General features: G+C 53.6%; 1 protein-coding gene across 1 annotated transcript in view; it reads left to right on the plus strand.

Annotated features, from left to right (window-relative positions):
- Positions 1 to 1202: 1202 nt before the first annotated feature.
- Ptgfrn (prostaglandin F2 receptor inhibitor) overlaps positions 1203 to 13163 on the plus strand; it is a 42724-nt gene continuing 30763 nt past the window's right edge. Inside the window, exon 1 of the mRNA XM_090334091.1 lies at positions 1203 to 1518. Coding sequence (XP_090190217.1) covers positions 1467 to 1518 — 52 coding nt within the window. The 5' untranslated portion in view covers positions 1203 to 1466. The remainder of the gene's footprint in view (positions 1519 to 13163) is intronic.

Here is a 13163-nt window from a genome sequence, read left to right on the forward strand (position 1 = left end):
GTTGGTTGTGGGGCTTGAACTCTAGGCCTGGGTGCTGTCCCTGAGCTATTCAGCTCAAGGCTACTGTCCTAGCCCTGAAGCCACAGCTCCACTTCTGGTTTCCTACTGGTTAATAGGAGATAAGAGTTTCACAGTCTTTAATGTCCAGGCTGGCTTTGAACAGAGATCCTCAGATCTTAACCTCCTGAGTAGCTAGGATTACAGGTGTGAGCCACCACACCCTCCCCTTTTTTTTAATGCTGTAATTGGAGCTGTTGTTCAAGCAATGGAGCTCAAGGTTTTATTAATAACATAAAAATATGCTGGTAATTGTAATTCCAGCTGCTCAGAAGGCCGAGATCTGAGAATCGTGGTTTAAAGGGCAGTCTGGATAGGAAAGTCTGTGAGACTCTTACCTCCAATCCAGAATGGCACTGTGGCTCAGAGTGGTAGAAGAGCCTTGAGTGCAGAAGCGCAAGGACAGCAGCTGGACCCCCGAGTTCAAGCCCCACCACCAGCTCACACACAAATACAAACAAAATGAAGTACCACAGTTGTGTGTGTGTGTGTGTGTGTGTGTGTGTGCTGGTGTGGGTGGCTGGGGAGTTGTGTGTGTGTGTGTGTGTGCTGGTGTGGGTGGCTGGGAAGGTGTGTGTGTGTGTGTGTGTGTGTGTGTGTGTGTCTGTCTGTTCTGGTGTGGGTGGGGAGTTGTGGTAATCCGTGCCCCAGCACGCAGCAGAGGGTGAAGGTGGGACTGGAGGAGGGCAGTCCCCAGGGCCAGCAGATGCCCGAGGGACCCGGAGCCAAGCCCGGGGGCCAGCCGACGGCCTGGGGGGACCCCGCCACGGGAGCCCCCGCCACGGGAGACCCCCGCGATGGGATTTCCAGACCCGTCTTCCTCGCCAACTTTTTAAGATCGGCGGAGAGTTCCCCGGTGGGCGGGGCCCGGGGTGGTGGGCTCCTCCGCGTCGCCTCCCCTTTAAGCAGGCCCGGCCCCGCCCCCGTTACCTGGGGGGGCGGGGCCGGCGGGGGCGGGGCCGGGGAAGTTTGTGTTTGCGGCTGGCGGCGCGCGGGGCGGAGGCGCGGGCGGGCGCGCGGGCGGGCGCGCGGGCGGGCGCCGCGCTTCCTCCTGGTGGTTCGGGAGCGGCCGGGCGGCGCGGGGCGGCTGGAGCGGCGGGCTCCGGGGCTCCGGGGCTCCCGGCTGGCGGGCGGCGGGCGGCGGGAGGGGCGGTCGCTGCCCGGGACGCGCGGACGCCCGGGCCCTGGGCTTTCCCGGCCGGCGGGGAGGGCGGAGCGGGCGCGCGGCCCGGCGGAGGGGCGCTGACTCCGGAGCTGGAGGCGGCGGCGGGGGAGGCCGGCGGGGAGGAGGCCGGCGGGGAGGCGGAGGCCGGCCCGGAGGACGGCGGCGGGGAGGAGGCGGAGGCCGGCTCGAGGACGGCGGCGGGGCGGAGGCGGAGGCCGGGCAGCGGCGCTCCCGCCCCGTGAGCATGGGGCTCCCGGCGCCGAGGCCGCTGCTGCTGCTGGCGCTCCTGTGGCTGGGTGAGTGCGTGCGGGCCCGGGGTCCGGGGGGCTCGGGGGCGGGGCGGGGGCGCCGCGGGGGGGTCCCGGGCGGCTCGGGGGAGACCCGGCCACGGCGCACGGGCGGCCGATGGGGCCCGGCTTGCAGGGTCGCTCCGACCTCCACGAACCCCGGGTGGCAGCGCTGCTAGGCCTGGCCTGTGCCCGCACGTGCCCGGGAGAGCCCGCACCCGCCGTCCCGCCCTACCTGTTGGCCCGCAGGCGCCGGGCTCACCTTGAACTCGCGGCCCGGGCGGCCCCGCGCGCCCCGGGTCAGCACCGTGGAGAGCCCCGCCTGGCGCGGTCGGCGGGACCCTCTCCCTGGCACACGCGGCCCGCGCCGAGCTCGCCGCCTTCTTCGTGCAACTTCCTTGGGCGAAGGTCACGGCGTGGCCCCGGCTTCCGAAGCCGCCCGGCCCCCTGTCCGGACACAAAGACGCGGGAGCCTGGCTCCGCCAACTTTCTCTACCTGTTACTTTCCCGCCCGCCCCGGGCTTCTCGCCGCAGCCTCGGGGCCTCGGGCTGGGCTCCGCGCCCGCCCCCACCCCAGGAATCTCTGGACGCTTCCCCTCTCCGCTTTCCATCCACTCCTGGCGGAGACTGGGCAGCGGTAACGGGCCGTCGAGGCGAGTCTGTTGGCTGACCTCCTCCCCCAGGCCCGGAAGGCTGTCCTGAAGCGGCGATGGGCGCGGGACGAGCCCCGGACCCCCGCAGGGCTGCGAGGCCTGGCGGGGCCCCAGCTGGGCCTAGGGTTAAGAAGCTGGCACTTAGCGCTCACCCCGGGTCCCAGAGCAAGGCCTTATGGCAGGCACTCTCCTGGGGCACCGGGGACTTGAGGTCTCCTGCTGTCAGCACACCGGCCTGGAAGGCCTAGAAGCTCCCACTCTGACTTTGAGAGCCTCTCCCCGGGGAGTGGGTGGGGGGGAGGTCTGTGACACGGGCTGTACGCCTCCCTCCCGGCCCATCTTGGTGTAATGCATGGGGAATTATCAGGGACGAGGGGGCCCGTCCAGGGTGTGTACTGTGCGTCTCCAGAGCACAGTGCTCATGTGGTGGCAATGACTCCCCCCTGAAAAAAAGAGTGGACAAGCTTCAAAAGGGTGAGCTTGTGTGGGCAGGCTAGGTAGTAAGCTCGGCGGGCAGTGCTTGCTGGTAGGTCCCAAGGCCCCAGGACCACAAAAACAAACTAACCCCCCCTCCCCCCAAACTGGGCACTGGCGTTTCATGCCTGTAATCTTAGCTTACTTGGGAGTCAGAAATCTGGAGATCATGGTTCAAAGCCAGCCCACAGACAAATCTGATAGGCTTACTTCCAGTTAGCCAGCTGCCCCCCCCCAAAAAAAGCTGGAGTTGGAGGTGTGTCTCTCATCATAGAGCTCTAGCTAGAAGCCAGGATAGAGCAGAAGGGGCCGGAGTTCAAGTTCCAGTACTGGATCACATACAACACAGACACAGGAAAATGCTGGTTTTCCTGTGTGTCCTGCCAGGGCAACATCTCAAGACAACTATGCAGGAGTTTTGTGAGTTTCCAGGGAAGGGTTCTATGAATTGGTAGTGTAGCAGCCCCCAGCTCTGCCCTCTGCACCTGTGGCTGAGAGCCCCAGGGCCCCTCCCAGTTTCTCTGTGCTCCACCCTGCCCTGACTCCTGAAAGAGGATTTGGAAGGCAGCTGACATATCCTGTCCTACGGCCTCTGGCCCCATCCCTCTCCTCTTCTGACTTGTCCTTCTTTCATCCACTGCTGGAGCCCTGGTCCTGAAGGTCCCTCTCATATGTCCCATCCTGGGGGCCAGAGGTGATGGTGGTGTGGGGCTTGAGCTCAGGGTCCAGGGCTTTGTGCCCTCACTTGGCTTTTTTCCCCTCAAAGCTGGCACTCTACCACTTGAACTATACCTCCACTTCTGCCTTTTCTGCTGGTTAATCAGAGAGATGAGTCTCATGGACTTTTCTACCTAGGCTGGCTTCAAACTGTAATTCTTCTGCCTCCTTAATAGCTATGGTTACAGACATGCGACACGCTGCTAGTGCCTGGCCCTCAAAGGGCGACATCCTGAATCCTCACTGAGTTCACAAAAGTTCCTGGGACTCCCAGGCGAAGGCCTGCTTGACACAAACCAATAGGGTAAGGGGGGGAGGGTGCATTTTGACTTGGGGATGAGGCAGCTTTTATGGAAGAGATGACATTTGAGCTGAGCCATGAGAACCATTAGAATTTGGAGAGGAAAGGTAGAAGTGCAGGGCAGGCTCTGGGGAATCCTAGAGTGTGGCTGGGTTAAAGGCCACAACTCACTAAGAAATAACCCTGAGTTTATGTGTGGGGGGGGCTGGGGCAGCGGCTAGGGCACATCCTGGAGGCTTTGTGCCAGGCTGGGGCTCGGGGGGGGGGGGGGGGGATGTGTCAGATCTTTTGGTGTGCCCGTTTCCTGTTCTGGACACCGTTCCAACCCCCAGAGCTGAGCCACTCTGGCCTTGATCACTCTTTCAGTCAATTATTAGTAGGTTTGTGTCCTAGAGTGGGTGTTTGATAAGCTTTGGCTGACTAAATACATATACATCCTTGTCATGTCCTCAGAGTTATTGTGTTGGTCCTAGGGCCTGGGTGCAGTCCCTTAGCTTTTTCTATCAAGGCTGACTCTTTACTATGCTTCACTTGTGGCTTTTTGGTAGTTAATTGGAGGTAAGAGTCTCATGACTTTCCTGCCCCTGCTGGCTTTGAACTATGATCCTCAGGTCTCAGCTTCCAGAGTAGCTAGGGAGCCGCTGGCTGTCAGGTAAGCCAGCTGTTGGATCCTTTTTGCCGTGGGAAATGGGTGGGGTGGGGTTAATGAGGCAGGCAGGAGGGTGTGTCAGGAGAGAGAGGGGGAGAAAGAGAGAGAGAGAGAGAGAGAGAGAGGAGAGAGAGAGAGGGGGAGGACACTGAAAGGCCTGGAGAGATTGTGGAGAAGGATTTACATATTCTCTTTATCTCTTTAATTTTTTTTTTTTTGGAAATCCATTGAAATCATTTTTAAGTGACAAAAGCATTCCCTGTGCATTTTAAAATTCAAATGCTACGGAAGGGTATTACATTAATGAGGTAGGCTAAGCACAGCTAACAAGTAGACTCAATACTGGCTGCAACAATGTGCCTTTGAGAAACAGTGCCTGGGGGTCTGTCCTTCTTGTGATCAATGCTCAGCCCCAGATCTGGGGGGACAGCTAGCACTCCCTCAGTGTGAAAGGATGTAAGAAAAAAGAAAAAAAAAACTGCTCCTTTAGAAATGGAACCCAGAGCCTTGTGCCTGCTAGGCAAAGGCTTTCCCATTAGGCTGTACTCCTGCCTCTATTCTTACCTTAGTCATCAGACCTCCCCCTCCTCCCTCTTCCCTTCCCTCTACTCCCCCTTCTACCTCCCCTACTTCTCCCCCTCTCCTCTCCCATACCAGGGGCCATAAACTCAGGGGCCTGGTATTCTCCCTTAGCTTACTTGCTCAGGACTGGCACTCTGCCACTTGAACTCTGCCTCCAGCCTAGCTTTTTGTTAGTTATTTGGAAGTAAGCATCTCTTGAGCCTTTCAATCCAAGCTAGTTTTGGCCTTCCATCCTCTAGATCCCAGCCTCCAGAGTAGCTGGAATTACAGGCTTGAGCCACTGGCCCCTGCTCCTCCTTATGCTTTGCAGGCATAGAGAATATGTAAATCCTCCACAATCTCATGACTCACAATCTCATGACTTTCCTGCCCCTGCTGGCTTTGAACTATGAACCTGATGTCTTGGAAATCTAAATGACTTTGTTGGATCATACAGATCTTCATGGCAGGGCTGGGATTTGATCTCAGGACTTTGCGAAGGAGAACATTGACCAATCTTGTGTTGGATATTTAGGTGAAATCAGAAGATTGTGGTTTGCTAACCAAAGTGTGCTTACAGACAGAAAGGAGGATCTGGGGGGTGAACCGGTAGGCCCCAGTGACAGCCCCTGAGGTACCTCCGTCTGTCACCCCAGGCCAGTCCCCACGCTTGCCTGTTGAGAGAGGCCAGTGGGCAGCCCCCTGGAGGAGAAGGCCTGAGGGAGAAATCCCGGGGACAGTCCCACAGCTTCAACAGTCTTTGAAGCATGGAGGCCTTCAGAGGTTTCTTGGCACTCATTTTAGCCTTGTTAACAGAATTCCTGTATCTGCCAAGCTGATTAATGCCTGCCCTGGCTCTAATTATTCTTATTAGCCTGCTGACTAGAGCCCTGGTTGTCAGAATCATGGCTGACCAGGCATTGGCTGGGGGCATCTATGTGGGCATCCATTGTTGGGTGAATTGCCCAGCTGAGCCCCCCATTCCATTTACTTTTTTTTTTTTTTTTTTTGCTTGAACTCAGGGCCTTGGACTTTCTCAAGGCTAGAGCTCTACCACTTGAGCTGAAGCACCACTTCTGGCTTTTTCCTATGTGTGTCGTATCAAGGAATTGAACCCTGGTCTTCGTGCATGCTAGGCAAGCACACTACCACTAGGCCAACCTCCTGGCCCACATCTAAGGTTTTTTTATAGTGGGGCTACTTCTGGCTGTGGGAAATAGGGTATGGGCTGTCTGTGGGTGGCAGTGAGCATCTGCACCCCATGTTATCCGGCTGGGGCTGGTGGCTATTCATTTAACCCCATTGGTTTGTTAAAGGCAGCGCTGTGAAGCCATCTGACTCTGCTTGGGAAAATAACTTGCAGTGGCAAAAATTCTTCATAATTTGTCTTGTGGAAAAGGTGACTACTGCAACTGCCGTAGTCAGTGGGTTTAAAAATAAGTTTTTGCCTAAATACTAAATGGTGTGTGTGTGTGTGTGTGTGCACACACATGTGTATGTGTGCATGCATCCTCATAGGTGCCCATTCTGGGGCTTGAACTTGGCCTGGAAATACTCCTTTAGCTTTTTCTACTCAGGGCTGATGCTTTACCATTTGAGGCACACCCCCACTTCTGCTTTTTGCTGGTTCATTGGAGATAAGAGGCTCAGAAATCTGTGTGGTAGGCTGACTTCACACCTCCATCTTCAAAGCTCAGCCTCCTGAATACCTAGGGTGACAGGTGTGAGCCACCAGTGGCTATTCTTTCCTCCCTTTTATGTAGCATTTCTTTTGTGTTTTTAGGGTGATTCGTTTTTTTAGGCCTTACAGCTCTATAGTGAAGCTACTGCTTTACCTCACTCACTTGACAGGTGAGGTGGTGAGCTCTCTGAAGGCCAGGACGGCAGGGTTGGGGGGCACTCAAACCCAGACAGACCTGGTGGCTGCCAGTCCCAGCACCTTCCCTGGAGCCTTCTGTCTTTTGTGTTGATCCAGATCATTTTGAGTCAAAATGTTTCTTTGCACACCTGGAAAGGAATTGATACAAGTAGCTAAAATGTGGTAACATTTAAGTTGCTTGCTTTTTGAGACAGGAGACTTGGATTCTGGCCCTAATTCTAACACTCAGTGGTTCTGTGTCCTTGACAGCTGTGACTGAGCAGCTCTTAGCCCCTGTGGGAAGGATGGGTCCTGCTGGTCCCAGAGGGCCTCACTCCTGTCTCCAGAATCCCCTGAGCCGGCTGACCTCTGCCAGTGGGCATCTGGCCTCTGGTTGGTCCTGGCTTCTCGCCTGTCTTCTGCATCGTGTGCTGGCTGTGCCCTACGTGCCTGGTGTCTCCACGGGTCCTGGAAGCTGCTGTGCTTGTCTGTCCTTAGTTAGCAGCAGGGTCCTTGCTCCAGCCCATTTCCTGTGCTGGGGTCTTTTGCTCGGGAGGGTGGGAGGCTCTAGTCCAGCCAGGCCTCGCCGATGACAGGCTGTTTCATCTTGTTACTCCGCCCCCCAATCAAGGTTTGATTGAGGACACAGAGTCTGGAGAATGTTGGAATTGAGTAATCACATCTTAGAAATGTGAATTTAGCTTTCCCTGGTCTTTAACCCTCCAGGCAGTGGAAGCTTCTGCTCTCCCAGGGCTGAGCTGGGAAAGAGCTGCAGTCACACTCCTTGTGTCTACACCTTGGTGCCTTTTTGGATTTTACATACCTCCTGATGGTGGCTGATGTCTCCAGTCTGTGGTCTTGATTCGTTAAGAAATGTGTCCTAAACTGGGCACCAGTGGCTCATCCCTGTGAACCTAGCCACTGACATCTAAGGATTGCTGTCCAAAGCTAGGTAGAGCAGACAAATCTGAGAGACACTTATCTCTAGTTAAGTAGCAAAAACCAGGAAGTGGAACTGTAGCTCAGTTGGTAGAGCACCAGTTTTGTGCAAAAAGACTGAAATACGTGCCGGGCATTTGGATTCAAGCCCCAGTATTAGAAGAAGAAAAACGAATAAATGTGTTCAGGCTTTAGGGGAACTTTCCTTCTTCCTTGGTCTGTAAGGGAGAGGTTTAGTGTGGTGCTGGATCACATCTGGACTAGAAAGAAACATCTAGAAAACCTCCATGATGTCAGGAGGAACTTGTGTTTCTGACCTTCACCCCAGCTGCTTTGCAGTGCTGTGGGTGATGTGATGTCCCTGCTGAGCCCACTGGCCAGCTTGTGTGGCTTGCAGATCTCTGTCTGTCTGCCTGTCTGTCTTGTCTATGTATGTAGGCATCTGTCTGTCTGTCAGTCTGTCTCTATTTTACCTTTTTTTTGGTGCCAATCCTGGAGCTTGAACTCAGAGCCTAGGCACTGTCCCCAAGCTTTTCACTGAAGGCTACTACTGCTCCACTACTTGAACCATGCCTCCACTTTTGGCTTTTTGGTACTTTATTAGAGATAAAGAGTCTCACAGAGTTTTCTGCCTAGGCTGGCTTGAAACCTCAGTCCTCAGATCTCAGCCTCTTGAGTAGCTGGAATTACAGACATGAGCCACCAGTGCCCAGTTTGCATGCAGATATTTTGAAGCTCATTAGGAATCTCTAAGAGTGAATTTGGGCTGTTTTTTAAGTCAGTTACTGTCTTGTGCTGTGTCAGAGGTGAAGGGGTGGGTAGCACTTTGTAAATGCCATAGTCCCTGCTGCCTGTACTAAAGTGGCCTATTAGCTGACCTGGGGTCTGAGTTGGTTTATGTTGCCACGAGAAGTTAAAAAGAAAACCTACTTTTGGCACCACTCTGTGTGCTTCCATTTTCTGAAAGCTGGCACCTGCACGTGTTTTCTTATTTATTAGAGGACATTATAGCCATCAGCTTTATTTAGTCTAGAAATCCAGTTGGTCAACAGCGAGCTGGGTGCCTGATGCCCAACCTGAGCCAGTGCATGGGGTCACAGCTGTACTGGTTACACCAGTACATGGAGCAGGCATGGAACACAGGTGTGCTAGTGCAAGTGAGTGTGGTTGTGACCCCCGAGGATTCAAAATCACTCGTGTCCCACTCCCGCTGTCCTCTACAGAGTAGACATTCTTGTTCTTCACCTTGTTTATCACACCTCTGACACTGAGAGATCTTGAAGGAATTAGGAAATGGAATCCAGAATAAAACCAGCTGTAGCTAAACTGCAGAGTAGAGTGAATGAGCCATTAGATTCCTGTTGGAGCTGTAGGCATGAAATGGAGGACCAAGGGCTGATAGAGGAAAGTTCCACAGACGCCGCAAGTGGAGATCCAAGAACAGGGAAGGTATCGCAGGTAGCAGCTGTTTCCAGTCCCTTTTGGCGTGCTCCATTTGGGATTAGCTATTAAGCTGGACAGGTAAGCGTCTCAAGCTTGGGGGGGGGTGGGGGCTGTGGATATTAGATTTGGGGAAAGGGGGAAGAGAGTTACCTTGAGAGGTGTTGGCAGGGCCTGGTGGCCCTGTAGAGCAGAGTGGCGCCAGCCTCACGCAGGTCTGATGTAGTCTGGCAGTGTGCTGAATGAAGGTGATAAGTCAGGCTGGAATCCGATTTCTGCTTGTTTCTTAGGAGGAAAATGGTTCACAGAACAATTACGGAGACTCTGAGGAGTAGCGCTGATAAGAGAGCCAGGTGCCTTCCGGGAAAGACCAGGCTGCGCCTCTGTGCCTGGAGTCACCGCCTGTGCGATGATATGCTTTGTCCCACTTTAATAACCATTTATCTGACAAACAGGTTTCACGAGTAACATCAGCATGGATCCCAGCCCCTGTGGCTCCTGTCATCCTGGCTACTCAGGAGGCTGAGACCTCAGGATCGGGGTTTGAAGCCAGCTCAGACAGGAAAGGGTCTCATCTCTAATGAACCAGCTAAATGCTGGTAATCAAGCCATGGTGCAAGCAGTAGAGTGCCAATCTTGGACAGAAAAGCTAAGCAAGAGCTCAAGCCCCAGTACTGCCTGGAAATTGTGTGTATGAGACACAGCACTTGTGGGTCTTCTTACTGCTCCCCCCTCCTCCCAGTGGGGGTGGTGCAGCCTCTCCACTCCAGATGGCATGCCTTCCCTTCCTGGCTTCATGCTGATGTGTACCAGGCAGAGAACCAGACTTCAGCAGTCCTGGTACAACGTCAAGTGCCTGTGGCAGACCACAGACCTGCATGTTACTCTCTGGTCTAGCATCCTCCAGCTCTGTGCCTTGTGGCAGGGAGGGGTGGGGGTTTGTCCCATCCAGCTGTCTGCGTTGCCACTGTGTCATCTGCCCCCAGCCTGCCTCATCTTAGAGCCTGAGCCAAAATTCCACTTCCAGCTTAAAAATAATTTTTTTATTGTTATTTTGTGTATGGGGGGGTGGTGGTCAGAGGGCTTGAACTCAGCCTGGGCGCTGTCCCTGAGTTCTTCAGCTCAAGGCTATCACTCTACCCTTGAGCCAAGCCCCACTTCCCATTTTCTGGAGGTTAATTGGAGATAAGAGTCTCAGGTCCTTTTGTGCCTGGGCTGGCTTTGAACCTTGATCCTCAGATCTCAGCCTCCTGAGTTGCTAGGATTACAGGTGTGAGCACATGGGCCCAGCTAGAGCTCACCTCTGGTCTGTGCTTTGTGTCAGACTTGCCCCACACAGGTAGATGGGTTTTGCTTTCTGTGATGCTCTGGCCCAAGAGCTTCTTTGAAAATGTTTTCGTGAGGGAATGTTTCTGACATTAATGAGATTAAGCAATTGCTGATATCCTGTCTATAGGTCATTGCCTAAAGGTCAATGCTGAGTCTGAGATTCCTGAAGCCTTTTGAGATAGGATTGTTCACATCATTACCTCACCACGCCTGTAGCTGGGCAGGGTGTGTCGAGCTGGGATCTGATGCTCCCTCCCGAGGCTCCCAGATAGTATAAAGGAAACAAATGGACAGGTGTGGAGTGAGCCAGGGTGAGCTGACCCACAGAGGGGCTTCCCTGCCCTGCCAGGACCAGTGATGGAGGCTGGGGGACCCTCAGGATGGCATCAGTGTGGATTCTTCTGTCTGTCATCTGTGGGTTTCCTTTGTCCGGGGTGGGAGTGAGGAGGGTTTGTTCTAAGCCCAGGGAAGAAACCTGCTCCCTTACAACTGTGTGTGGCCTTGATGTTTTAGTGGTTTGGGAAATGAACTCAGGACTTTGTGCTTGTCCAGCAACTTAGACCATGCTCTCAAACCCTCCCTGCCTCCCTCCCTCCCTCCTTTTTTCTTTCCTCCCCCTCCCCTCTTTTTCTTTTGTTCTGCTTTGGTTCTACTAGGGAGGTTTCTTTATGACATTTACACACAGAATGAAGTGTTTTGGGTCCCTTCACCCTCTCTGTCACACCCTTTTCCCTTTTCCTTAAAAAAAAAAAAATCAGATTTCAACAGATTTCATTGTTCTGTTTTCATACTTGCAGATAATCTAAGCAGGACAGTAACTCTTTGTTACCCTCTTCCCCCCCAATCTGGGACTATTTCTTTCCACCCTGTTTCAAAAAGATGGTTTTTCCGTGTGTATTAATCATGCTTTTAGTTTCTTTTTCAGAGAGGGTCTCGTACTTTCACCCAAACCCACCTTGGACCTGGATCCTTGTATCTCCACCTTCCAGATAGCTGAGACCACTCCCATGTAACACATACACGCAGCTTAGTGTGAGATAGGCTCTTGCTAAGTTTTACCTGGGCTGACCTTGAACTGAGATTCTCCTGTCTCTGCCTCCTGAATAGCTGGGATATGCTGGCATGTCCCCCAAGAGGACGGTTGGGTTGTAGGTCCTTCCTGGGAGAGGGCTGAGATCAGAGAGGATGCCTTTCTGGTTATGCCTTCTCTGAAATGCGCTGGGGTTCCTCCTTTCCTTTGTTTACTTGATGCTTAAAAAGGGGCTTGTCCTAGAAGTGGAGGTGTGGCTCAGATGGAAAAGTGCTAACCTTGAGTGAAAAAGCCAGTCAGGAGTGCAAAGCCCTGAGTGTGTGTCCCAGAACTGCCATACATGCATGCCTGTGTGCTTGAGTCTTCTTTCTTTCTCTCCCCTTCCTTTCCCCCTCCCCCTCTCCACTCTCCTGACCCTAGCCCTGCTTCAAGGTGACCACCACTATGCCATTTCTTCACATAAGTGGGGACATGCCCAGGCTGGCTGGCGTACTTGGTGTGGCAATACCTGTGTGCAGTGGGGTCCAGCCCAGCATGAGATTCTGACTCCTGTCCTTCCGGGGCTGCGACCCTGTGGCTCTCCCACCCTCCTGGGGGAGGCCCACCTAGAACCCACACCACCCCATCCTGGTTTTCAGTGCTTGTGATTGAATGTGCAGTGGCAGGGTGCTTGTCTATGTGTCTCAGCTTTCCCCTGGTGGTGGCAGCCACTGCCATGGTGGAGCCCTGCTCTCCCCGGAAGAGGGTCTTAGAACACTACCACCTGCGACTTCATTACATGCCCTGCACTGGCTGTGACTTGTTGACCATGCACAGTGGTGCCTTTTCCTTGTGAACACGGGTACATTCCCACCCTGTCAGCTGAACTGGGGACACGGAGCCTTTTCATTACTCCAGAAAAGGCACCAGAAGCTTTTCAAGTTTGAGCTGCTCTCTGTCCACTCCTCACCCAATCACTGGGACGCCATCTGGAGATCCATAGTCCTGAGTTTCTCTTAAAGGTTCCATAAGCATCAGCGCCAGTGGCTCACACCTTTAAACCCGGAGACTCGGGAGGCTGAGAGCTGAGGATCACCGTTCAAAGCCAGCCCAGACAGAAAAGTCTGTGAGCCTCTTATCTCCAGTTAACCACCAGGAAACCAGAAGTGGCGTTGTAGCTCAAGTAATAGAGTGCTAGCTTTGAGCAGATAAAGCTCAGGTGCTGAGTTCAAGGCCCAGAACTAGCAGTGGAAGGCAGGGAAGGAGGGAGGGTAGGAAGGGAAGGAAGGAAAGCACACAGAGGCTGTAGGGCCCCAGAACTGGAGAGTTCAGGAATGCTGGTACCTATCTTACATATGGTCAGATAAGAGAGGTTGATTGTTGGCTGTGGGCAGCTGTGTGGTGAGTACTGACCAGTGAGAGCAAACAATTGCAAGAATGCTTCATGTTCAGGCTGCAGCACTCTGCATGTCTTGATTTAGAATAATGTTAAAATATTGTTTTGAGAAATAAATTATTTCCCATGGATCTCAGAAGGAGGTGGAAAGAGAAGTAAAATTTGGTTGCGTGTGTGTGTGTGAGTGTGTGTGTGTATAAGTGCATGCATGCATGCATGCATGTGTTTGTGCAGGTGCACATATTCATGTGCATACCCCAGTACTGAGGCTTGAACTCAAGGCTACAGATGCTTAGTTTTTTTGTGTTCAAGACTGGTTCTCTACCAC

This window comes from Megascapheus bottae, chromosome 6, assembly GCF_031878675.1.
Source record: "Megascapheus bottae isolate mThoBot1 chromosome 6, mThoBot2.hap1, whole genome shotgun sequence".
In the NCBI taxonomy this organism is placed as follows: Eukaryota; Metazoa; Chordata; class Mammalia; order Rodentia; family Geomyidae; genus Megascapheus; species Megascapheus bottae.